This window comes from Rhinoderma darwinii, chromosome 1, assembly GCF_050947455.1.
Source record: "Rhinoderma darwinii isolate aRhiDar2 chromosome 1, aRhiDar2.hap1, whole genome shotgun sequence".
Lineage (NCBI taxonomy): Eukaryota > Metazoa > Chordata > Amphibia > Anura > Rhinodermatidae > Rhinoderma > Rhinoderma darwinii.
In genome coordinates, this window is record NC_134687.1 from 621,485,676 (window position 1) to 621,513,447 (window position 27,772).

The window sequence follows — 27,772 nt, forward strand, 5'->3', positions numbered from 1 at the left end:
TGTCCTCCCCAGCAGGCAGAGATAGGACTGGCTCTAGTTAATCATGTGATGCTGTGCTGAGGCATCATGGGATTGATAGCATAGCACAGAGGAACGCAAAGCTGTGCTCGGCTGTTTCTGTAACTCCCAAAGGAATCAATTGTTCCATTGATTCTCCACCTGAATTTGGTGGTCGGCGGCGGCGACTTCCGTTCACGAAATAGGTGCGGGTCCCAGAGCTGGGACACGCATATATCAGACATTTACCCTAATGAGGTTATTTAACCTCACAGCCCATCGAATCCCTACACTGTAATTAATTGAAGGAACAGCGCTGTCTACATATAATCCTTTTTGGTTTGGTTGATTATCCGAGTCATATTTATTTATTTTATCTAAAAAGCTTAAAGGGAACCGGTCACCAGCATTTCACCTATTGAACTTTACTTCTCCCTCACTGGCCGCTGCTATCTAAAGTTCATTGCCGTTATCCCCGCTCCTAAACTCCTCCGAATGTAATAACGGTCTGCAAACATTTTGCGCCTTTTATCGTAATAATCTGGTGTCCCTTTGTGCGCAAATACCAGAATAGGACATCAATGACCAAGCGTGGGATTTTGTGTGCTGGGGGAAGGCGAGGAGCTGTCAATCAGAAGTAAGAAGGCGGGGTAAACCCGGAAAGACTTGAGGAATGTAGATGTGACTCTTTTCAAATGAAGCTGTGACTCTTTTCAAATGAAGATTTGACTCTTTTCAAATGAAGATGTGACTCTTTTCAAATGAAGATGTGACTCTTTTCTGCTCATTAGCATACGGTGTGGGGACACTAAAAAACCGAATACTAAAGCCACAGAGCCGACTAAGAAGACCATTATAGGTTATATAGAAATGATTTTCCACCCACTACCACATGGTAGTGCTGGTTTAAGAGGTGAAATGCTGGCGACCGGTTCCCTTTAAGGAGTTCTGTTCTGATACTTCATAATATATCTTTTATAGTAGTTTTTATTTCTGATACAGAGCTCCAAATCCTCTCTATAGCCATAGAGCCTGTCATTAGTATTGAGCCTACCAAACTGCTGACTCCGCTGGTTAGCTATAGGGGAAAGCAGTAGAAACAGATCTCTATTGCATATCTTAGTCCTTATATTAGTGTAAAGCGCAGCTTTATTCTGCCATGTGCCATATGCAAATTCCGTTTTCAGTGTCTGCCGAATCGGGTTGTGTTCGGCATTTTAGGCTCCAAACACTTTGCAGTTGACTGACGGCTCTACTCGTCTTCAGCGTCAAGTGCGTGTAGTTGAAATGTGTGGGGGGGGGGGGGGGATAAAAACATTCTCTTTCTTCCATCAGCTTGGTCCTTAAAGTGGACCTGTCACTAGGTCCTTCAAAATGACTTAGTAGTCCCTCACCTAATAGCCGCTGTGTCTGTGAGTCCAGCGGTGTTTGTCCTGTACTTGTGCGTCTCCCCCCGGTTGCTGAGCTATGAACCCCTCTTGATATAGCAACCAATATGGTAATGACCCGCTGGCTAGTCAAGTGGGTTTGGCCGCCAGCAATTCTAAATGGGCGGAGCTACCGCTGAGCCTCTGATGCTGACCTATCAGCGTGAAGCTTTTTCCTAAAAGACAGTCTTCAGCCGGCGTCATCGCGTGAGACAGTCTTCAGCCAGCGTGGTCTTTAGCAGTGTACTACGTCATCACAATTGGCTTTGGGGGATTCCGTTTTTCCCACATCTATAAATTTTAATTTCCGTCGTCCTCCAACATTATACGAGTCCTAATAGAACCCACAGGAAGCCGGTGATACATGTTCAGGGTGGCTGGCATTTTACATTTTCCAAGTGTGAAGTCTTTAATGCAGGTCCAGGCCGTACAGCCCGTCGTCTATCATGCCTGCTCCCTCTCCTCCGCAGGATAGACCTAATCCATACAGCTTGATAACCCTTTAGGTTTTTTAGAAATCCCTTATTTGGAATCCTCATTCTTGGAGATGACTAATGTTAGAACTTCATTATATATCCGTCACGCTGCTGTTCTCTACGAGAAATATAGCGGATTCCGGAAACAACAGCGTATTCTTTATTGTTGCCGTCACATGGCACGCAAGCCATCCCAACACACGGGTGTCCCTATGCTAAATCTATGTTATGTGCTGAGGGGCACGCGAGTGGAGGGCATGCCGAACCACAGTTTCTTAAATTTATAGAGAATCTTTATCTTTCTGGGAAAGCTGGGTGACAACTTTTGGCTCCCATTGTAGCTTGAGAAGGGGTTGTCACTGACCTTTACACATCCCCCGCTCCCTAATGTCGTCTGTATGATAGGGGGTAATTTGGCCATATACATAGAAGGTTAGATGTTTGTTTTTTTCTGAATGCAGGGGATCGTTGTGGGGTCAGCTGCTGAATTGGCTGTTTTACCTCTAGGATTTTTTTTATGCCCTATCCTATTTGGGCAACATTTTTAACCCCTTAAAGGGGGTTTCAGTAGAGAGAAAATTAATAGCTTATCCTTAGGAATAGTTCGTAGGCAGGGAATGTCTAGAGTTGGACCCCCACCTATCTTATATTAATGGCTATCCAGAGGATAACCCAACAATTTTCTCTTTCCGGAAAACCACTTTAACCCTTTCCCGCAATTTCACGTACAGTTACGCGATGGGAGATGGTGTTTTCCTGCAATTCCACTTAACTGTACGTGGAACAGATGGAGCTGGCTCAGGAGCTGAGCCAGCGACATCACCGCCGGGTGATAGCTGTATGTTACAGCTGGCACCCTGAGGTATCGGCCAGGACCGGAGCTAGCATGTGAGGAGTTTATAGCCACCGGCACCCCAGCATCGCTGGGTTGCCGGTGGCTGCAAAGGCGATCGGAGGGCTAATACCTCCCGGTCTGCCAGTAACGGAATCCTCCTATGCCCTGTCGTCGGCGGGGCCCAGGAGGCTTCCGGTACCATCGGCAAGATGGCGCCGGCTAGCTCCGATTCCTGGCATTAACCCCTTCAATACAGCGATTCAATGCAATCGCTGCATCAAAGTGGTTTGTATGAAATCTGCAGCCTGCCATGCGATGCCATAGTAACAGTCGCCAGCCTTGCCAACAGGATGCCTAACTGGCTTCCTATCTGCCATTACGGAAGCCAATTAGGCCCCGCCCGGAGGCGGAGCCTGATCGGCTTGCTGTCAGTGAACAACTGACAGTTCTAATACATTGCACTACATAGGTAGTGCAATGTATTAGAACATCAAACAAACAGTTGGACCTTCAAGTCCCCTAGTGGGACTAAAGAAAAGTGTAAAACAAAAAGTGTAAAAATAAAAGTTGTAAAAAATACAATAAAAGTTTCAAATAATAACACAAAACACAATCGCCCTTTTTCCCTTATCAAGTCATTTATTATTGAAAAAAAATAATAAAGCCATACATATTTGGTATCGCTGCGACCGTAACGACCTTAACTATAAAAATATTATATTATTTATCCAGCGCAGTGAACGCCGTAAAAAAACAAACTAAAAAAATACTGACCTAATTGCTATTTTTTGGTCACTTCGTCTTCCAAAAATTGAAATAAAAAGTGATCAAAAAGTCGCATGTATCTAAAAATGGTGCCTATAAAAACTATAACTCGTCTCACTAAAATCAAGCCCTCATACAGCTCCGTCGACTAAAAATTTAAAACCGTTATGGTTCTCACAACTTGGCGACAGAAAAAATCCATTCTATTTACAAAAGTAATTTTATTGTGCAAAAAGTTGTAAAACATAAAAAGTGCTATAAATTAGGTATCACCGGAATCGGACTGACCCGCAGAATAAAGGTAACATGTAATTTATAATGCGTGGTGAACGCTGTATAAAAATAATAAAAAAAATATGCCAGAATTGCTGTTTTTTGGTCACCTTGCCTCCCAAAAAAAAAGGATAACAAGTGATCAAAAAATCGCATGTGCCCCAAAATGGTACCAATAATAACTACAGCTCGTCCCGCAAAAAAAACAGCCCTCATACCACTACATCTATCAAAAAATAAAATTAGTCAAGGCACCAATAAACCAGGAAATAAAAATATGCAGTTGTGCCGGCCCGAGGGGAACGTTTCTTTTGTTTCAAAAGGCGAATTATCAAGGACCTAAAATTAGGAAACCAGGAAGGGGAGGGCACAAACATATCTGCTGGAAGTGAGGGCGCCCGCATTATACCAGGACAACACTTTCCCAGCAAAATTCCCCAAACTTCAAAGGTGCGGAGTGTGGACCAAAAGGGGAATAAGTAAAGACCATTTATCAGTGCGACACCGGCCTGTGCAGAAAGGATTGTGTCACAGCATAACACACATCTATGGATTATTTTATTGTTTTTTTTACCCCATTATTATACCACCTGACTATACCCCTGATATACTCTGCCCGGCTTACATGTACCCCCACATTATAAACGGAAACACCAGTAAGACTCCAAACAAAACTACTACAAGCAAAATCCACGCTCCAAAAGCCAAATGGCGCTACCTCCCTTCTGAACCCTACAGTGTGCTCAAACAGCAGTTTACTTCCACATATATGGCATCGCCATACCCGGGAGAACCCTTTTAACAACTTTTGTGGTGTGTGTCTCCAGTGGCACAAGCTGGGCGCCACATATTGGCATATCTATGGAAAAAATCCACATCGAGTGCACACCAATTTCTGCCAATCACCTGTGGGGTTAATATGCTCACTACACCCCTAGATGAATACCTTGAGGGGTGTAGTTTCCAAAATGGGGTCACTTCTGGGGGGGATCCACTGTTTTGGTCCCACAGGGACTTTGCAAATGCGACATAGCGCTCAGAAACCAATCCAGCAAAATCTGTACTCCAAAGGCCAAATGGCGCTCCTTCCCTTCTGAGCCCTACTCTGTGCCCAAACAGCAGTTTATGACCACGTGTGGGGTATTGCCGTACACAGGAGAAGTTGCTTTACAAGTGTTGGGGTGCTTTTTTTCATTTATTTGTTGAGAAAATTAAACATTTTCAGCTAAAACTACATCTTATTGAAGAAAAAGGTATTTTTTTTAATTTTCACTGCCCAATTCTAATAAAATCTATGAAACATCTGTGGGATCAAAATGCTCACTACACCACTAGATGAATTCCTCAAGGGGTGTAGTTTCGTGAATCGAGTCACTTTTGGGGAGTTTCCACTGTACTGGTACCTTAGGAGCTTTGCAAAAGTGACATGGTGTCAAGAAACCAATCCAGCAAAATCTGAACTCCTTCCCTTCTGAGCCCTGCTGTGTGCCCAAACAGCAGTTTATGACCACAAATGGGGTGTTGCCGTACTCCAGAGAAGTTGCTTTACAAATGTTGGGGTTCTTTTATTCCTTTATTTGTTGAGAAAATTAAAAATTTGGAGCTAAAGCTACGTCTTATGGGAAAAAAAGGATTTTTTTTATCTTCACTGCCCAATTCTAATAAAATCTATGAAACCCCTGTGGGTTCAAAATGCTCACTACACCCCTAGATGGATTCTTCAAGGGGTGTAGTTTCCTAAATGGAGTAAATTTTTTGGTGTTTTCACTGTTTTGGTCCCTTAGGGGCTTTGCAAATGCGACATGGCCTCCGCAAACCATTCCTGCTAAATTTGAGCTCCAAATTGCGCTCTTTCCTTTCTAAGCCCTGCCGTGTGTCCAAACAGCCATTTATTACCACATGTGGGGTATTGTTTTACTCGGGAGAAATTGCTTTACAAAAGTAGTGGTGCATTTCTCCTTTTAGTCCTTGTGGAAATTAGAAAAAATTTGCTAAACCTACATTTTCTTTGAAAGAATGTAGATTTTCATTTTCACGGCCTACTTCCAATAATTTCTGCAAAAAACCAGCAGGGTCAAAATGCTCACTATACCCCTAGATAATTTCCTCAAGGGGTGTAGTTTCCAAAACGGTGTCACTTTTGGGGGATTTCCACTGTTTTGGCGCCGCAAGAGCCTTTCAGACCTGACATGGAGCCTAAAATATTTTCGAATAAAAAGGAGGCGCCAAAATCCTCTAGGTGCTCCTTTGTTTCTGAGGCCGGTGCTTTAGTCAATAAGTGCACTAGGGCCACATGTGGGGTATTTCTAAAACCTGCAGAATCTGGGCAATAAATATTGAGTTGCGTTTCTCGGGTAAAACTTTCTGTGTTACAAAAAAAAATAGATAAAAAATTAATTTCTGCGCAAAAAAAAAAAAATTTTTTAAAACGTCACATCTACTTTGCTTTAATTCCTGTGAAACATCGAAAGGGTTAAGAAACTTTCTAGATTCTGTTTTGAATACTTTGAGGGGTGAAGTTTTTAAAATGGGGTGACTTATCGAGGGTTTCTAATATATAAGGCCCTAAAATCCACTTCACAACTGAACTGGTCCCTGTAAAAATAGCCTTTTGAAATTTTCTTGAAAATGTGAGAAATTGCTGCTAAAGTTCTATGTCTTGTAACGTCCTAGAAAAATAAAAGGATGTTCAAAAAACGATGCCAATCTAGTGTAGACATATGGGGGATGTTAATTAGCAACAATTTTGTGTGGTATAACTGCCTGTCTTAGGCCAGAGTCAGACGAACGTGTGCGTTTTGCGCGCGCAAAAGCCACTTGACCGCTCCGTGTGCCCTGTTCATATGGATGCGCGGCTGCGTGCTTTTCGCGCAGCCGCCATCATTATGACACTCCGTTTGGATGTTTGTAAATAGAAAAGCACGTGGTGCTTTTCTGTTTACATTCATTCTTTTACTGCTGTTGCTCGAATAACGCTTGTCCCACGGAAGTGCTTCCGTGGGGCATGCGTGGTTTTCACGCACCCATTGACTTCAATGGGTGCGTGATGCGCGAAAAACGCAGAAATATAGAACGTCGTGAGTTTTACGCAGCGGATTCACGCTGCGCAAAACTCACGGACAGTCTGCACTGCCCCATAGACTTGCATAGGTCCGTGCGACTCGCGGGAAAACCATGCGGGCTGCACGGACACAAATCGCGTGCGTGTGAATCCGCCCTTACAAGCAGATACATATAAATTTAGAAAAATGCTAATTTTTGAAATTTTTCGCTACATTTTGGTGTTTTTCAGAATTAAATACTTAATGTATCAAGCAAATTTTGCCAGTAACATAAAGTCCAATGTGTCACGAGAAAACAGTCTCAGAATCGCTTGGATAGGTGAAAGCGTTCCGAAGTTGTTACCACATAAAGTGACACATGTCAGATTTGAAAAAATTGGCTGCGTCCTGAAGGCCAAAACAGGCTGTGTCCTTAAGGGGTTAAGGACCGTCCTATTTTTGGTCTTCAGGACCGACCAATTTATTTTTGAATTTTTCATTGCCGCATTCCAGGAGCCATAACTTTTTTATCTTCTCAACAAAGTAGCTGTACGAGGGATTTGTGGGATGAGTTGTACTTTTCAATGGCACCATATTGGTGTAATTTATTGATTAACGGGGCCTTTTCCGGTTTCAGCAAATTAATGTTATTTTTTTGTAAAGTTATAAGATTTTCCAATATACTTTCTGTATTCATTTTTTATAGTTTCCAAGATCTCTGCTTGCTGTTATTCAGTAGGAACTTTCATTGTTTACTTCCAGTGGATAAAATTCTGTCCATGGTCATGTGACAATCACACAGGTGCTGGGATCGTTACATGGTCATGTGATGCACACACAGGTGCTGGGATTGTTACATGGTCATGTGATGGACACACAGGTGCTGGGATTGTTACATGGTCATGCGATGGACACACAGGTGCTGGGATTGTTACATGGTCATGCGATGGACACACAGGTGCTGGGATTGTTACATGGTCATGCGATGGACACACAGGTGCTGGGACCGTTACATGGTCATGTGATGGACACACAGGTGCTGGGATCGTTACATGGTCATGTGATGGACACACAGGTGCTGGGATCGTTACATGGTCATGTGATGGACACACAGGTGCTGCGATCGTTACATGGTCATGTGATGGACACACAGGTGCTGGGATCGTTACATGGTCATGTGATGGACACACAGGTGCTGGGATTGCAACAGTATGTGTATCAGATCTGTGTTTTGTAATGAGCTGTGCACCTGTGTCCGTCACATGACCATGTAACGAGCCGTGCACCTGTGTGTCCATCACGTGACCATGTAATGAGCCGTGCACCTGTGTGTCCATCACGTGACCATGTAACGAGCCGTGCACCTGTGTGTCCATCACGTGACCATGTAACGAGCCGTGCACCTGTGTGTCCATCACGTGACCATGTAACGAGCCGTGCACCTGTGTGTCCATCACGTGACCATGTAACAATCCCAGCACTTGTGTGTCCATCACGTGACCATGTAACGAGCCATGCACCTGTGTGTCCATCACGTGACCATGGACAGAATTTTATGCAATGGTAGTAAACTATGAAGGTTCCTTCTGAATAACAACAAGCAGAGATCTTGAAAACAGTGAGGAATTAATACAGAAAATATATTGGAAAATTGTCTAACTTTTAATTGTCCCAAAAAAATAACCTTCATTTGCTGAAAGTGGACAACCCCTTAAAATAATATATAAATATATTTGTTGAGGGGCTGGGTTTAGGGTGGAAAAACAAAGACCACAATTCCGCCATGGTTTTTTATTTTTTAGCGTGCAGTATAGATTTCGTGGTGACTTTATTTTACGGTCCATTACAATTGCAGTTATAAAAATGCAATTCTGTCATATTCCGTCGGGAACAAAAAAAAATGGAATGCTATGCGGCAAAAAATGGGAAGTTTATTCTTCAGACCATTGCTATTGCGGCAATACCAGGTACGTATTTTTTATGGTGAACTATTTATGGATAAAAGGGTTATTTTTTTTATTTTTTAAATGTAATCATTTTTTTTGCTCCACTAGTGCGATCGATCATTTGATCACTTATACGATGCTATTATTCTCTGAGTAATCCAGTAGTTCATTATAGGATAAACACGAATTGCCCAGCAACGTTTCTGTGAATTTCGAGTATGTCTTATACAAATTGCGCCATATTTGCAATGGCAAAATATGATTCATTATACTGTAACTCGTTCTAAATTGTAATTCATTTTGATATTGGAGCTATTCATATGTGTCACTAGGGGGCAGTAAAGCCTTTATTTTGCATCACTATGTCAGTGTAAGGCTGGGTTCACACGACCATGTTACATTCGTAATTGACGGAACGTATTTCGGCCGCAAGTCCCGGACCGAACACACTGCAGGGAGCCGGGCTCCTAGCATCATACTTATGTACGACGCTAGGAGTCCCTGCCTCTCTGCAGGACAACTGTCCCGTACTGTAATCATGTTTTCAGTACGGGACAGTAGTTCCGCCGAGAGGCAGGGACTCCTAGCATCGTACATGAGTATGATGCTAGGAGCCCGGCTCCCTGCACGGAGTTCGGTCCGGGACTTGCGGCCAAAATACGTTCCGTCAATTACGGACGTAAAATGATCGTGTGAACCCAGCCTAAGAGTTTCCCACACTATAGTATTGTAATGTAAATTGTTAAGACTTCTATTCAGCCTTTACGTTGTTATATTCGGTTCTGGGAAAGCTGATCTGGCCGCCATTCGCCTGTATTCACGCTTTGCGTTTTGGCTCTGCAGAGCATGACGGCAATGGGCAGATCTTGAGCTAAGTTTACACTACTCTCTACTACTGTCTGGTATTGCAGCTCGGGCCGTCCAAGTACAACGGGGCAGAGCTACAATTCCAGACGCAGCCGCACACCAATGGTCGTCGCTGTGTTGGGTGCTGCAGAGAACGGGTCCTCTAGCATCGTTCTGCTCATAATGGCGGGCCCCCACCAACTGCACATCAATGGCCTATCCTGACGATGTTTTGCAGCAATCTGGTTTTCAAAGAAGTATTCCTGTTCCATGTAAGTAAATGATCATCCTGGTGTAGTGAAATGACCGCGCTCCCCTCCTCCTCCTCCCTGCACAGGTCACAGAGCATGCCCACTACATTCTCCCATGGTAGTCGATGGGTCTGTTCCTGCTCACAGGTTCCTATGCTCCATGTGACTGCTGTAAGGCATATCTCTAAATGATAACAGCAGCTCAGCCAAGATGGCAGAAAATAGAATAAAAAATATCTACAATCAAAAAATAGAAACAGATTTAGAAAAAAAAAAAAGATGTTTCCCTATCTGGTTTTAATTGAGGAAAAAAACCAAAAGGTGATACATTCTCTTTAAGGTTTCCAGTCACTGACAGCAATCGGAGATCTTGAGAACATTTAGGAATTGAAATGCAAAGTATATTACAAAGTTGTTGAACTTTTCAGTTTGCAATGTCAAACCCCTCTGGAAAGCTGGATACCATGACTATGGCCGCTGTAACCGCTCCCACAGGGTAGTCACCCGGCTCTCCTAGAGTCCTGAATAGTAAATCTGCAGTCATGTGTTTTGATTGTTTTTTTTAGTGCAGATGCTGAGGGTCTCCGTACTTCTGCCGTTCAGGAGTCTGGGAAAGCTCGGTCACCTCCTCTGTAAGAGGCAGAGTATAGGATGAGCCCAAAGGGAGACGTCTGATGTGTATGTGACGCTGTATACATGGAGGCTTTGGTGGCCCATCCACAGGAACTGACCTCGGGGTGCCACCGGGCTTCTCCCATCCTCCTGCACCTATTCTGTGTTATAAATATCGCAGCAGTAGAGCCGGGCGTCTTCTCCTATGATCCTATCACTGTGAAAAAGACGCTTTTGTTTAGATTCTATTGTATTCCGTTAAACAGAGGAGTCGACGCGGAGGGAAATGATGAAATATTCCTCACGCCAAGTCACCGCACAGGAAGTCTTCCAAGCCCTTATTATTTGACATTTTATTCAGAAGAGCGCCTTTGAAAGGAAAAGACGAGAAGGAGCGTGGGATTCCTCTTAGATTTGTGTCCTTAAATCATTTGTCTAGATCCGGGGGACTCGACCAGTGATGGTAAAGGTCCGCTTACCTGGGTCTGTGGTCCGGTGGAGGTCCGAACTGAACACCAACGCTAAGGCTTGTTCACACTGAGCTTTTTGCAGACAGAAAAAAAATCTGCCTCCGAATTCCTTTAGGAAATTTGAGGCAGATTTTGACCTCGTCTGCACTTTTTTCCACGTTATTTTTTTTCAGTGTATTTCGTCTGGTGCCGTTGAAGCTAATGCAAGGACCACAGGCGAAAAACGCCGCGAAACACGCTCAGAAACGAGCACCGCAGGTTTTTTCTGCCTCACATTGATTTTAATGGGAGGTCAGAGGCGGAAATCGCAGAAAGAAAGGACATGCCACTTTTTTTTCCTGCAAGTGCCCAAAAGCCGCCCCGGGAAAACAAACGCCTCTGCCTCCCATTGAAATCGATGGGGGGCGATTTTGGCTGTTTTTTGGCGCTGATTCCAAAGCGCTTTCCACGTCAAAATCAGCACCAAAAAACTCAGTGTGAATTAACTCTAAATATCGTCTTGTTAGGGCCTGTTCACACGAAGTGTTTTGCAGGCAGATAATTCTGGCTGGAAAAATCGGCTCCGTTTTTTTTTTTAAGTGGTTTTCCACCACACGCCTTATTTTTTACACAATTTTAGACGCATTTTTTTGCCGCGTTTTTCTTCCTAATTCCGCACGTGTTTTTTTTAATCGAAGAACGCGTAAAAAATCGCAGCAAAAAAAACTCGTTTATTTCCGTCTCCCATTGATTTCAATGGGGTTTTTGAGGCGGAAAACGCCTCAAGATAGGGCATGTCGCTTCTTTTTCCCGCTATTTATTTTTTTTTTTTTTGCTCGCTGTAAAATTGGGAGTCAATTTCGGCCGTTTTTTGGACGCGGAAACCGCGGCAAAAAACTGTGTGGACAGGGCACATTGTACATTGTAACAAATTCTCAGCTGTTTGAAGGTCGGGACTGAACGTTCTCCTTCACTGAAAGCATGCAGAGATTTTGAATATGTGAGGAAGTGAACCACAAACCCTGATCGCCAGTGGCTCCCGAACGATCGTCTAAGCTCAATTCTGATCAAATCATAAGTAGAGCCGCTGGAGATCGAGCCGATAGACGAACGATGACTGATGTGACTGATCGCAGCCTGTTCTGTAATAGAATACACGTAGGCAGCAAAACTTAGAACAAATTGTAAGAGTTTTTTTTTAGCCGATAATAAATCTAATGCAATAATAATTATAACGATAAAAAAATAACAAAAATGGCCCCAAAGGTGTCCGTAGCATTTAACTCTTTGTCCAGCAGGGGATTGGGAGCAAATCGATCAGCGCAAAACTTTGGATCTAAAAATGACGATGACAGATGACTTTAACCCCTTGATGACAGGCAACGTAATAGTACGGCGCTGGCAGGAGTCCTAGAAGGCGCTCTGTTACTGTGCCCGCGCCATCAACAGCAGGACCGCAGCTGTAATACTCAACCGCCAGGATCGGCGATAACTCAGATGCTGCTGTCAGTCCATCAGTGCGGCGCGATCGCTGGGTGCCAATTGATTACCACGGCAGCCATGGGCCTGCCATTGATTTCTGACAATTAGGCCATGGTAGAAAACTAATTATGTGAAATAAAGTTCTCTAAAGATAATACATTTTCCCCACCAAATAGAAATAAATCTCCTTTTTTTTTTTATAATGAATATAATATAAAAATACGTATTTGGTGTCGCCGCAATTCTAACGACCCATAGAGCAAAGATAACGTATTATTTATACTGCGCGGGCCACGGTGCATGGTGCAAAAAACAATGGCGGATTTGCATTTTTTTTCCCAAATGTTTTTCATTTTTTGCACCCCCCCTCCAAAACCAAAAAAAAAGAAAAGCTAATTATTAATTTTATATGTACCCCGAAATGATACTAATAAAAAACGACAACACATACCGCGAAAAATAGCCATTATACCGCAACGTCACCGAAAATCGAGAAAAAGAAAATAGAAATGCAGCGACACAAAAAAGAAAGTATTGTTTTCGATAAAACATTATTTTAATATAATGCAAAAGTCCTAAAACATAAAAAAAAAAAATACATATTTGCTATTTCCGCATTCGTATCGACTCATAGAATAAAGTTATGTTATTTGTAACGCACGGTCAATAGCTGGAGAATTTTTTTTTTATTTTTTAAACAATGATGGAATTGCTGTTATTTTTTGCATTTCATTCCAAAAATTTTTAGAAAAATCAATCTTTACATTATATGATGCCGATGAAAAATACAACTCGTCTCCCGAAAAACAAGCCCTCCTACAGCTACATCGACGAAAAAAATCCGTTCTGGCTCTTGAAATCACACGATGAAAAAATGGCTTGGTCCTTATGGACCGAAATAGACCGGTCCTTAAAGGGTTAATGCGAGATGACTTGTTCTCCTCCTGAATTGCACGCCCGGTCCTAGTGATGTAGATATTGTGATAGATGTGGTCAGCAGACGAGCTTCCTTAGTGATGAGACATTATAGAGTCTCGTCGGTGTAGTGTTTGGACGGCTCTGCTGTGCGGTCCATTGTTCCCTGCTATTGGAAGGAATACGTTGGAGTCAGAGGAGCGAGCTGTGAAGTGCTCCATTATAGAAGCGGATGAGTCTTTATGTTCCCACTTACTTTTTGACCTCCTTTTCTCATATGGGAAAGTTGGAAAATATGTTTTTGTTAGATCTCCGATTGCTTAGATTGTCAGTCACCTTATAGGAACCATTATTGCTTCGTGTGAATGTATCCTAGAGAGAAGCTGTATCCTGTAGTAATATGCAATACCACAGTCAGGGCAGCCAGGTTAGGTTTTCTGAACGTCAGCACCATTCACTCTGCTTGCTTTAAGTGAATGTAAATATAAAGACACGTTCTGGTCATGTGGCTTGGACTCGTTGGCAACTTTTTGCATGCACGTGGGATAAGAACATAGTGATTTTCTGGGATTTAGTGGAAAACCTTCCTTTTTAGGTATAAATATTAAAATCTCATTTTAATTTTGCACAGCTGCAGCGTTCTTTTGCCACGTTTTTTTGTTAATCCCGGCAATAAAAAGCCATAAAGACTGCGCGTATACATGGACTCTCAGGACTCTCTTGTAATGAGCTGTGTGAGCAGGAATAGATCTGTACAGGCTTTCAGCCACTGGATGGAAGCAAGAATGTTTCCATTCACACGCAGCAAGCAGAGGTATTGAATGACCAAATGATGTTAAAGTTCCATTACTTTTTATCCTTCAATGAAAACTGCACACCGTAGTATCTACAGATGAAAGAGCGATTAAAAGGAGACCATTCGCTGCTGCAATATAGACAGTGGTGTACGTTGCAGCCGCCCATCGGAGGTATACGGCAGGAAATCCCCCCCCCCCCAACGTATACCTACGACAGGAGGCTCAAACAGTATGTGAACAGAGCCCAATACGGATCCTTACCATGCAGTAGTCGGAAAAGTTGTCTTGTAAACGATAAGAATTCTTTTATACTCGTACTTACCCCAGATATAAGTGTGGGGTAAGGGAAGGAACCAATATAATTAAGAAGTGACGAAATAGAATTCTCAACAATTTTCTGATAGAAACGCTCTTTAGTTAGTTCATTTATTCATTCAATGGACACTAACTTTTCAAACAACTTATTCTAATCTAATAGTATACCTGATATATATTATCTTTGTAATTAGCTTACTGTTAAAAGGTAGTATTTTTATACCGGAAAATTCGGTGTAAAGGTACTGCCACTAGGTGTCTCCCTGCCTGTAATCTGCTGTCCACTCCCTGTTGTCAAGAGCAGAGGAGACGGACATAGTAGTCTATAGGTAGAGGAGCAGAGGGAGAGCGACACAGACGCTGCCCATAGAAGTCTATGGAGAGGGGAGGGAGAAATATGGAGCAGGAGTAGAGAGCGACACAGCCACGCTGCCCATAGTAGTCTATGGAAAGGGGAGGTGGAGCAGGATGAGGGAGCATGAGCAGAGAGAGACACAGAAACGCTGGCCATACAAGTGTATGGATAGGGGAGGGGGAGTAGTAGCAGAGTGGGAAAGATGCACACAGACAGGCTGCAGCTTCTAGAAAGTGTTATATGTCATCCTAGTGATGGATTCTCCGCTATACAGGTCATTACTGCTGTATAATGTAATCCATGCTGCTGCAGATTCTGTGTGTGTGTGTGTGTGTGTGTGTGTGTGTGTGTGTGTGTGTATATATATAATATAATGTATCCGCACAGCTACAGTGGTCGAGTGCAAACAGTCCTCCGACTGTTGTGATAGCGATAAGCGAGCAGGATTTTCCTCTTCACTGTGTACTCCTAAATTGGAGAGAGAGCCTGCAGAAGGGAAAACTGCTAAACACTGCAGAATACAAGTCCTATAATGACCAGAAACCATGCTATTCCTCATGTACACACATATGACGACTTATTCTGAAAAGTCTCCTGAAAAGTTAGGTACGCTTCAATTCACTTCTCGGCACAGTTGCTAATGGCTGTTTACATAGAACTGGCCAGTAGGTGTCACTGTGCACAAGTACATTGGTGCAGGATATTGCTGGAGGTGAGCTTACTCTGGTCTGTCTGCTCTTATTTTATCGCTGTCAGCCAATCATTTTCTACATCACATTTGAATGGGATCCTGTTAGCTGGTCCCCTACTCGTGTATATGCAGGGGATTTACCGAGTACAGAGCAGTTTATATAGGGGATATAGCTCTCACTCCGCCAAGCAGTCCATTCCACTGAAGAGACTTATAGGAAATCTGTTGTTTGGGATCAAGCTCTACTATAATAGGCGCTCCACTTCTTCCCGTGATGTGACTTTTTGTCTCTGGATGAGCTGCCCATTACCATACGCTGGATCCCGGGTAGTTACTTCCCTGAATATATCTGCGTGCAGGGAGCAATATACTCTATATACAAAGCAAAGCATGTAGAGAAGGGGGCCTGCTGACGGGCACCTTTTTAATGGGGCTGTCTGTTAAAGATACCCCATTTTTTTTAAAAAGGTGTCCCGGCAATCTGTTGATTACTGAGGATCCGGCTTCACTAACCCCGGGTGTCTACCGCGGGAAAACTGAGGCTAATCTTCCATGCATTGGCTCATAGGTCCCGAGAGAGGCCCCCCCTCTATATTTAACTGCTTTGCTCGTTTCCTGAAAGTGGTTTCAGAGGTTAAAAAAAGTGTTTTGTTTTTTTTCCAGAAACAGCGCCACTCTTGTCCGTGGGATGTGTCTGGTATTGCAGGTCCTCCTCATTCGCTTGAATAATGTAATACCAGACACAGCTCGTGGACAAAAGTGGCGCTGTTTCTGGGGAAAAAAACAAACTGATTCTTTTTATAATAACCGATTCTGACTGTCTCTGCTGAAGTGGGCACATGACCGCATCAGCCAATTACTGGTAGAAGGGATCATGTACTGGACGTATGTGACACGGCATGTCGCAGCTTCTGCAATGTAAACACAGCTGTTAGGAATTGACCACTGGAGTGGTGGGTCATTTAAATGGACTTTTTTCATTATATTCTGCCATTTCCAGATGAAATTGTTGTGTTTTTTTTAAGCTGAAACCCCCTTTAATTCTTCAATTGCATCGGGGATGGGAAACTCCATTATACGCAGTCGAGTCACATTATTATGAGTACCTCCTACTTTCGACGTCGGCAGCGTGTAGCCCATGATGAAGTGATGTGTGGTGGGCTGGCTTGGTGGGTATAGAAGGAGTGCCATAGGCTGTCTGATCACATATCACTCGTTGTTTCCATATGTAAAAGGGGTGATTTATCAGAGTTGCAATAAGGGATGGTTATAGATTTTCGGCCCAAGGGTTGCAATATTTCTCAAACAGCGCAGCTTGTGAACTGTTCGCGTGCTGCTGTGGTGAAAGCGTGGAAACGGCGGAGAACCACGTGTCATTGATGTGAGAGGTGAACGTCCGCTACGAAGTTGTGCGAGGGCCGAAGACACGCTACGGTGGAGCAGCTCACCGTGAAAATCAACCAGGGGGCTACCAGACGGGTGTCTAAAACAACAGTTCAGCTGTACTGCGTATGGGGCTCCGAAGCAGACGGATGGTCACTGTTCCTAGCGGATGATCACTGGTCCTAGGCTAACAAAGGTGCATCGGAAAGTATCGGAATTGGGCCATCGATGATTGGCAAAGGGTTGCCTTCTCTGATGAGTCACTTTTTCTGCTTCATCGAACGGATAGATGTTGGCGTGTCAGGCGAGAAACATCAGAGAATAAACACCCAGCAACCATTACTGGAAAAACACAAGCCGGTGGCGGCAGCGTTATGGTCTGGGGAATTTTTTCATGGCATTCTCTGGGCACACTCATCCATGTGGAAGGCTCTGATCCGATTTGGGTATGAATCCATCGTTGCAGATCACCTCCACCCATACATGCTGTTTGTCTTCCCTGGGGCAGGTGGAATCTTCCAGCAAGACAATGCGACATGTCACACGGCTAGAAATGTCCGGCAGTGGTTGGAAGAGCACGACCAAGACTTCCAAGTACTTCCCCGGCCCCCTAATTCACCAGACTTAAACCCAATTGAGCATCTGTGGGATCACCTCGATCGTCTTGTTCGCTCTATGGACCCTCCGCCACGCACCCTCCAGCAAATGTGGGATGCTCTGCAGTCAGCGTGGCTCCAGATACCTGAGACACCCGACCAGCACCTTCTTGAGTCGCTCCAGCCCGTCTAGCTGCTATCCGTGCCGCATGCGGCGGTTACTCTGGATATTAGCTGCAGGTCATAATAATGGGACTCGACTGTATAACGGGAGTGTTGCAATTGTGTAACTTTTACATAAGAATTATATTAACCTCTGAGTACGTTCTTGAACTTTTTGGGCAGTGTCTGGCGTAGGCCTTCGCGTACACCCATGTGTTCCTCTTTTTTGTTTTTTCCATAATAGATCATTCTATGGGAATATTTTCTGTCCTGGTTATTTTGCTGTTTTTAGTCATTTTCTGTCAGACCACAGACAATACAGACATGATTTTTTTTCCTCTCTACTGTTCTGAATTTGCTTTATGAAGCCCTTATGTATAGTACCATGGCATTTCTGCCCTGCCGCTGTGCCATGCAGTGATTGCTATAGAGTGGCGGGCATAGGCGGCTTTGGGCCCCCATGCAAGGACATAATATGGGCCCCTGTGCGCTCTATCCAATCCACCAGTGTGCTGCCTTATGTACGAGGAGGATATTACAGCTACAGATCCGCTAATAGGATCACTGATCGTATGTAGGATCACTCCTAGTTATGAGTCCACTGTATTCAGGACGGGAGTGCTCCCCCTGCCTCTCCCCACCCTTCAGGCTGGTGATTGACGGACCGATGTGTATATACAGCAGAGGGAGGCAGGGGGGGGGGGCACTCCCATCATGAATACATGGGACTCATAACTATGATTGATCCTACATACTTTCAGTGATCCTATTAGCGGGCCTGTAGCTATAATCTCGTTAAGGCCCTATTACACCGGCCGAGACATCGTTGATCGAAGCTCGTTTGCTCCGGTCACAAAGAGCTATGGATGGGGACTAGCGGTCGTTACTCGGATCGCTCGTACTCATACATTATCATGTCGGCAGCGCCTCTACCTTTTTACACAGGGAGATGTGCTGCCCACAACGATAATATTTAACTTTTTTAAACCGATACGATCAGCAGATGAACGAGCCTTTGCTTCTTCATCGGCAGATCGCTGCCCTGTTTACACAGGGCAATTATCGGGAACGAGCGTTCTATGAACGGTCATTTGCCCGATAATTACCTAGTGTAAAACCCTTTACTCTTACATATGTTACTCTTGCAGAGAGATGTGGAGGGAGCACTTCTCTCATGAATACACCGGACTCCTAACTATAAGTCAACTATATACTTTTAGCGCTCCTAAAAAATGTTTGTGCTGTTTCGGCTGCTAGATGTATGGATTTGTCCCTGTAATTTGCTGCCCTGACATAGGGCAGCCTATTAAGCTGACCGATTCACTTTAAAGAGGTTCTCCGCTTTAGACAATCGCTACTTGTTAGAATGGTCCCTTGACAATCAGATGATCACAAAGTGTCCCTCTTGCTTCAACCCCTGTGATCGGTGGTAATCTGTGGGGAAACCTGGAAGTAAGTGTTTCCCTGCAGCGCCACCACAGGATAAATTAAGGATTACACAGTGACCATTCATATCAACGTGTCGTCTGTGTAATACAGGACAGGGTCTGAACAAGCCTTTTATAGTAGATCTCTAGTGAATAACGCAGCAATGCGGATCTGACATTGGCAAAGCTGTTGGATTAAATGTTCACGGAGAACGTTCCCCTTAAAACAAATATTTTCCATCCCTCTGGCGAATTGTGTTACATGTGAGACGTTACACCAAACAGTGGAATTTAACGGACGGGACCGAGTTATAATTGTTAGTGTTTTGATGGATTTGTCTGAAATGCGACTCTATGAATCTCAGATTCCACAAGGAACACGGGAAGGAATGCCAGCTCAATATTCAGGGTGAAGTCAGTGTTCATCGTATCCTCGTCGCGTTCTAATCAGCAGAGAAAACATGACGCTGTTTGTAATGTCAGCGAGCGGTCACACTTTTGGAGGATTTGTTCCTACGGTTGGACTATTATTTTTTTCCCTTTTTTAATTAACGGAATATTTTTGGTTGTTTTATAGGGATTTCCCACCATAGTGGTTTATAGCCTGTCATGGCATTTTCCATAACTCATTTATTTCAATACAGAACACCCACCCCCACCCCTACCCCAGCAGCCAGGAACAAAATTTGCTCGACTACCCCACTCCCATTTGTCAGATTGGAAACAACCTTTAGGGGTTCTTCTATGGTAAAATGTAGGGGCGTACAGAAAAATCATAGGATAGAAAAACTCCGTAAGGACCCTGTATGCTACAATTGATAAATTTATATTATTCTGGCTACCTGCAGCCACCACTAGAGGGAGCTAAATGTATTTGGATTTATACAGCGACGGAGCTCAATGGGAGCTACTATGAAAGTGTCACGATCAGGGCCTCTGTGCCTGGATCTGTGTAAGTCTTAATTGGTGGAGGTCCAACAGATCGTGACCCCCAACTCTGCACTGTCAGAAATTCCTGTGATTGGTGCCTTGTTGCAGTTTCACACTAGGTTAGGAGTTGCGCAGTTACAGGAAAAAATTATGAAGAGGCCGCAGTGATTTATCAAAGACCACCACATCAGAGGGGGTCCCAGCAGTCAAACCCCAGCGATCAGACATTCATTGGCATCTATTTTTATGGTGGAAAACCCTTAAAAAAAACAAAAACATCACCCCAGAATATAACATGGCCTCTATTGATTGTATTTTTTTTTTTTTTTACGGAAATGTTACAAAGTTGGCAGCCCCCTGCAGCGGAAGTCTGTACTTGTCCATTTTAGAGTCTCTTCCTTCTAACGCTGTTTCCTTCAAAGCAAGTTGTTTACTCCCGTCCTGGTCTGTGCTCTTATAGTGGTTTTATTGGTACAGGATACATAATCATTTCTGAATGTATCAGTGATTGTGAGGTTGGCAGATTATTTTTCATTATTATTTTATAGTGCCATTTTTTTCCAGGGCGTGCCGCGCGGTACATATGAAATACAGTGTTTGGATAAATACAATAAAACAAATACAATAAATGATCTTAACCAGTACTATAATGATGAGCTTACTGAGTTGCAGACTGATACTGAGGAGAATGGGAATCTACAAGGGAAGGAGACCGTAGGTGAGTGTAGAAGCTGCTGATACAGTTGTGTAGTGGAGACAGGGTTACTGCAGGGTGTACGTTTCTCAGAAGAGGGGGGCTCCGGTTGCTTTTGAAACTTTGGATGAAAGGAGAGTGATGTGTTGGGGAAGCGAGTTCCAGAGTATGGGGGAAGCACGGGAGAAATCTTGGCGATGATGATGTGAGGAGCAGATAAGAGAAGAGCAAAGACTAAGGTTTGTGAGGAGGTATTTGGGGATTGGGGCAGAGATGTATGTACGGGACAGGTTGTGAACTGGAGATTACCTGTGGGAAGGTAGCAGATTAGGGCAGAATTGTATGGAGACGACAGGTTCTGCATCGGAGATTACATGTGTGGAGGTAGCGGTAGATTAGAGATGTATGGAGGAAACAGGTTGTGAACTGAAGACTGTTTGGAAGTAGCGGTAGATTAGAGCAGAGATGTATGGAAGAGGACAGGTTGTGGACTGAAGATTACGTTTAGGGAAGTAGCGGTGGATTTTGACAGATTTCTGAGCCATCACACTGATCTATTTAAAGTCGGACATCTGTCAGTTGCCACAATAACCGTAAACTAGTTCCTGCTAGGGAATAAGAGTGCTGCATGTTAAACGTTTATTTTAACCTTATGAACCAGATAATACAAGTGTCATAAACATTTAATTCGTTTTTCAATTAAACTCATGGATGGTATTGTGTCTTAGGGCTCTTTGGATCATTGTAATCAATCTCAGACACCTGTGATAATTAGTTTGCCAGGTGTGCCCAATCAAAGGAAAACTACTTAAGGACGACGTTCCACATTATTAAGCAGGCCACAGGTTTCAAGCAATATGGGAAAGAAAAAGGATCTCTCTGCTGCCGAAAAGCGTGAAATTGTCCAAGGTGTTGCACTAGGTATGAAAACATTGGATATTTCAAGAAAACGTAAGCGTGATCATCGTACTGTGAAAAGATTTGTGGCTGATTCAGAGCACAGACTGGTTCGTTCAGATAAAGGCATAATGAGGAAGGTTTCTGCCAGACAAATTAATAGGATTAGGAGAGCAGCTGCTAAAATGCCATTGCAAAGCAGCAAACCGGTATTTGAAGCCGCTGGTGCCTCTGGAGTCCCGCGAACCTCAAGGTGTAGGATCCTCCAGAGGTTTGCAAGTGTGCATAAAGCTATTATTCGGCCACGCCTAAACAATGCTCACAAGCAGAAACGGTTGCAGTGGGCTCAGAAATACATGAAGACTAGTTTTCAAACCGTGTTGTTTACTAATGAGTGCCGTGCAACCCTGGATGGTCCAGATGGATGGAGTAGTGGATTGTTGGTGAATGGCCACGATGTCCCAACAAGGCTGCGACGTCAGCAAGGAGGTGGCGGAGTCATGTTTTGGGCTGGAATCATGGGGAGAGAGCTGGTAGGCCGCTTTAGGGTCCCTGACGGTGTGAAAATGACCTCTGCAAACTACGTAAAGTTTGACTGACCACTTTCTTCCGTGGTACAATAAGAAGTACCGTGCCTTCCGTAGCAAAATTATCTTCATGCATGACAATGCACCATCTCATGCTGCAAAGAATACATCTGTGTCATTGGCTGCTATGGGCATAAAAGGGGAGAAACTCATGGTGTGGCCCCCATGTTCCCCTGACCTCAACACTATTGAGAACCTTTGGAGCATCCTCAAGCAAAATATCTATGAGGGTGGGAGGCAGTTCACATCAAAACAGAAGCTCTGGGAGGCTATTCTGACATCCTGCAAAGATATTCAAGCAGAAACTGTCCAAATACTCACAAATTCAATGGATGCAAGAATTGTGAAGGTGATATCAAGGAAGGGGTCCTATGTTAACATGTAACTTGGCCTGTTAAGTTGTTTTTTTTTGATTGAAAGAGCTTTTGATTTCTGTAAATATGACCTCCTGATGCTGCAAATTCAACAAATGACCATTTTAGTTCTCTTTACAACCTTTAAAATGTTTTGATCTCTGTTGTGCATAATAATGTGAAACAGTGCATTTTGAGTTTTTTTACTTTAAAATTCACATTATACTCCAACGGTTGATGGCTTGAAGATTATACTGACTGTCATTTGCATCAACTATTTAGGAAAATCAGCGAAAAATAACATTTGCCTAATACTGTTTGTTTGTCCTAAGGTGGTCCCCTGGTGGCTGGATTTGTACATGCAGTTTTATTTTTTTCTGTTGCTGATATGGCTCTAGCATATTCCGCAGTGCTGCACAGAAGTTGTCATCACTCACTGGAGAGAGGGAAAGCATCCGAGTTTTCAGGGAGGGAAGCTCACACAGGCTGTCGCTATCATAATGTAGATGGGAGGAAAGCACACGAGGACGGTCGGAGAAACTCGCTCAGTATCGGAGTGAAGATAGGGAGGAAAGCACTAGGGGAGGTGGTGAATAACACATGCTATGTAGCACCCACGCAGACTTTGCAGGGGAGAGGGAAATCACACACTCCTCAGTATCTGGCAGCACAAAGGAGAAGAGATTCCCCATAGGCTGTAGAATTAGAAAGCAGTATATGGATTTATCTGTGCTGATAATTAAGAGCTAGTGAAGGCAGCAGCATCATGGACACACAGACCTGACACAAAGCATTTATTACAGGGAGAGACCGGTCCACAAGAGAAAAGTCTGAAAAGAAGCTTCCAAACTGAATATCAGGTGGTCTGAAGATTAATGCAGGAATGAAGATCACAGCCTGATATGTAGTGCTATTTTTTTTTTTTATTCCACGTGACCACTAAGCTATATAAAAATATTTTTTTTTCCATGTCTCGACCTCTTCACATCGTGCTTTGGCATTCCGTCTGAGCTATACGTCGGGAGGATGACTTATACCTCCGACCGAAGGCTGCAAAGTATCCCACTGTATGGCATACAGTGGGATACGTCGCCCAGGGACAGTGACTTAAAGGGGTTTTCCACAACCGGACAACTGATGAGCTATCCGCAGGATCCGGACCCTGCACCGATCAGCTGCTCCAGGTGCTGGACATTCTGAACGGTACGCAGCAGTTTGAGACGGAAACAGATGGCTCCGACCACTGCATAGCGGCCGTACTGCAGCTCTGCTCTTATTCAAATGAATAGGAGCCAGTACTGCAGCTCGGCCGCTATTCTGTGACCAGAGCCGCCATCTTCTGTCTCCAACTACTGCGTGCCGTTCAGAATATCCGGCACCCGGAGGCAGTTGGAGCAGCTGATCGGTGCAGGGTCCGGGTGTTGGACCCGCACCAATCATATACTGATGACCTATCTCTTTTTAAGCAGCTTCATAAGGACCGGTGTCCCCGGGCAGAGGAAGCATCTAGAATCGCTCTGCCTGGGGACTCTGGCCCTGGGGAAGCTCCTGACGTCACTGTGGAGTCAGGAGCTTCCCCAGGGTCATAGTGCCCGGGCAGAGCGGCTGTGCAGTAATCTTCAGCGACATAACTATCCTTTTATATAAACAGAAACATCACTGGAGCTTCCCGTCATATACGTTTAATGTCTTCCCGTGACGGATGCCTAACTGCACAATCCGTCACCCATAGACTCCCATGTTTAAAAAAACATGTACCGCTCGACATACGTTTTTTTTGCAGTATTCCTCGGAAAGACAGATCGGCAGGCAGACAACTGGTGCATGAGATGTCGCCCATGGCAACCAATTTTTCCAAAGCGGGTCTGGAAATGAAAGCAGTGATCTGATTGGTTGCTATGGGTAACATCTCCCGCTCTCGTCTGCACTGGTTTTCATACATCACAGTCTATTACATGGGGAGAGTATACACATAAAACTTACATCCATGTTGTCTATTACAGAACCCTATTAAACGGATCCCGGACTCGCATGAGATCACACTGCAGCATGGCACAAAAACTGTAAGTTATGCTTATTTACCTTTGTGTTCTTTGTATGAATTTTATGAATTTCCATGATCAGCATAAATATAATACGGGAAATGTATTAAGACTGGCTCACCATGTGGTGATGGCCCAGTATCAAGGATCTTTATGCGTTTCAGACCCGGGAGCCAGGGGATTTTGGGTCTTTAGGTCCAGTCATAGTTCTGCTGTTTTTAGTTTCGTTAGTTTAATGACTATCATTTTTTAAAATTTGTTGGGATTTGTTACCCCCGGAGGTTTTTCTTTTTAGCATTTTTATACACGTGATTTTTAAGTTTTTAGGCTAATATTGGGGGGAAAAAAAGTGCTTTTTACATTTTTTTTTTTATTTATTTTTTTAATGGTAATCATATAGTGTTAGACTTTTTATTTTGTGTTCGTCAATGTATACTGATAATTTAGATATGTTACATGTCTGTTTTAGGGTAACTTGGTCAGGACTAGATTTACAACATGATTGGTGGGGGTAGTGTTTTTATTTTATTATATGTGTATTTTTGAAAAAAAAATATTAAGATTTATGGTCTGTCCCTAAATCATGTATTGTTGGGCTGCATATATACAGAGGTGCGGGCTTTAAGCACCTACACCGTCCGCCGTATTTCTATCTGGTGGGCGATCTTTGACCAGTTAAAGGAGGGTTTCAAAGTGCATAGGGGCCTACAGTGGAGAAGGCAAAATGTCCCCCACACCCCAATTTTACAGACCGTACAGGAATTTAAGCACAATTGATATCCTCGGATGGGATATGGAGGTCTTCTAGGACAGGACAAGGTTCTTACTATTTAATTTTATTCTAAACAGAACCATAAGTCTTCACAGTGTCGGAGCCTTTTTTTTTATTATGCAGAGCTCTCGATTCTCTGCTGCCCTCCACACAGTCATAGAGTAACATGATAAAATCCTGGCTGCCTGCAGTCACCACTAGGGGGAGCTCACTGCATAGGGATTTACACAGCTCTTATTCATCTCTATAATAAATCCATATGCAGTGAGCTCCCCCTAGTGGCAGAAAAATAATTTTATCATTTCATTCCACCTCTCATGAAGGGCTCAGTGGGGGTCTTGCTCTTGACTCTCAGGGCAGTGAAGGGGCAGGCGGTGTGTACACATCCGGCTGCTGAATATGAGGGTCCACGGATCTCTGCTATCTTGCCCACTACAATCTCCTGCTGGTGCCAGTTTCGTGCTTGACCTACTCCTGACTCTGCTGACCATTCTAGGGCTAGGCGGCCTGGCAAACAAGGAGTATTCAATCCAGATAGGAAGATTTCTGACTGCGCACGCGAAATGCAAAGAAAACTATTGCGAAATTGCCATCCCGTCAACAAAGTTAATTAATAATTTATAGTTATCCCAAAATTGTGGCATTGAAAAATACAACTCGTCCGCGAAAAACAAGCCCTCATACGGCTCGGATGGTAATAAAAACAAAGTTATAGCTCTTAGAATGTGGTGACAAAAAAAACAAAGGAGCTAAAAAAAAAATATATATTTTTTTTTTTTAATGTGCAAATTGTAGTAAAACATAAAATTAAAAAAATGTGCTATTGCTATAATCCTAACGACCCACAGAACTAAGTTAACATGTGATTCTTACTGAACGGTGAACGCCACAAAAATGATACCCAAAAAACAAAGTATTTTTTTTTTACATTCCCCCTCAAAACAAAATTCCTAAAAAGTTTTTTTAATACATTTATATGTAACCTATAATGTTGCCATTAAAAAAATACAACTCGTCCTGCAAAAACAAGCCCCCATACCGTCGATGGAAAAATGTAAAAGTTGGTGCGTAGCGATGAAAAAACGATAAAAATTGCTGCGTCCTGAAGACCCTAAATAGCTGCGTCCTGCAGGAGTTAAATTTAGAATGTCACCCATAATTCCTGGTGTTGTCGTCTTCTGGAAAAGCGGATTAACAACCAATATGGCTGCTACTATGCGGGTAATGATCCAGCTTTTCTGGAGTACTGAAAAAAACAGTTTTGCTTCATTATGTATATCCCATGCTCTCTCATAGCTGCATAACTAGACAGACTTGCCGTTCAGGAGCCTGGGAAAGGTGGCAATCCAGCCCCGTTGGCTCTTAATGGTGGCCATATTGGCTGTCGCCCATTTTTCCTACAAATTAATAAAAACTGATCGAGAGAATGTAAAGTGTTAAAAGTCATCGTACAGCCAGAGTGCCCCCATAATACTTCCATATACTATAAAATGGTTTTACCTAATTGGGAACCCAATAGTCTATTCCTACCTCACAGAAGCATTTGTTGTGTTGGGGAGGGTAAGGGTATGTTCACACGGCCAAATTTCAGACGTATACGAGGCGTATAATGCCTCGTTTTACGTCTGAAAATACGGCTCCAATACGTCGGCAAACATCTGCCCATTCATTTGAATGGGTTTGCCGACGTACTGTGCAGACGACCTGTTATTTACGCGTCGTCGTTTGACAGCTGTCAAACGACGACGCGTAAAAATACAGCCTCGTCAAAAGAAGTGCAGGACACTTCTTTGGACGTTTTTGGAGCTGTTTTCTCATAGACTCCAATGAAAACAGCTCCAAAAACGGACGTAAAAAACGCCGCGAAAACGGTGCGAAAAACGCAGCGAAAAATGCGAGTTGGTAAAAAACGTCTGAAAAGCAGGGTCTGTTTTCCCTTGAAAACAGCTCTGGATTTTCAGACGTTTTTGTTGACTACGTGTGAACATACCCTAACACTGACATTTGTTGACTGCTTTGACTACCCCCACAGCAAGCATCTATGAGCAGGTGAAATTACCATCCCGGCTGTACAAATCTCTGCTCCTGCAATGTTCTGGGGAACCCTGGTTGGGAATCGCTGAGGTATTCCAGTTTTAGCAAATAAATGTTATTGTTTGTACATCGAAAAGTTATATAATTGTTCAATATACTTTGTGTCAATTCCTCAGGGTTTTTAAGATCTCTGCTTGCTGTCATTCAATAAGAATCTTCATTGTTTACTTCCAGGGGATACAAATCAGTCCTGGTCATGTGATGGACACACAGGTGAACGGCTCATATCAGTGCAGTTATCAGAGCTGTGTCCATCACATGACCAGGACTGATCTCTATCCCGGAATTATCCATAACTATAGTATGTTAGTGCATTCACCTTTTCACAATCCTAAAACAGTCCATTTATATTGGTTGAGACC

General features: G+C 43.5%; 1 protein-coding gene across 4 annotated transcripts in view; it reads left to right on the top strand.

The window, feature by feature from the left end:
* The window catches only part of WDR70 (WD repeat domain 70), a 291,197-nt gene that overhangs the window by 7,746 nt on the left and 255,679 nt on the right, over window positions 1-27,772 (top strand). For all 4 annotated transcript variants that reach the window (XM_075842124.1, XM_075842132.1, XM_075842147.1 and 1 more), the window contains exon 6: window positions 24,506-24,565. In XM_075842124.1, coding sequence (XP_075698239.1) covers window positions 24,506-24,565 — 60 coding nt within the window. The remainder of the gene's footprint in view (window positions 1-24,505; window positions 24,566-27,772) is intronic.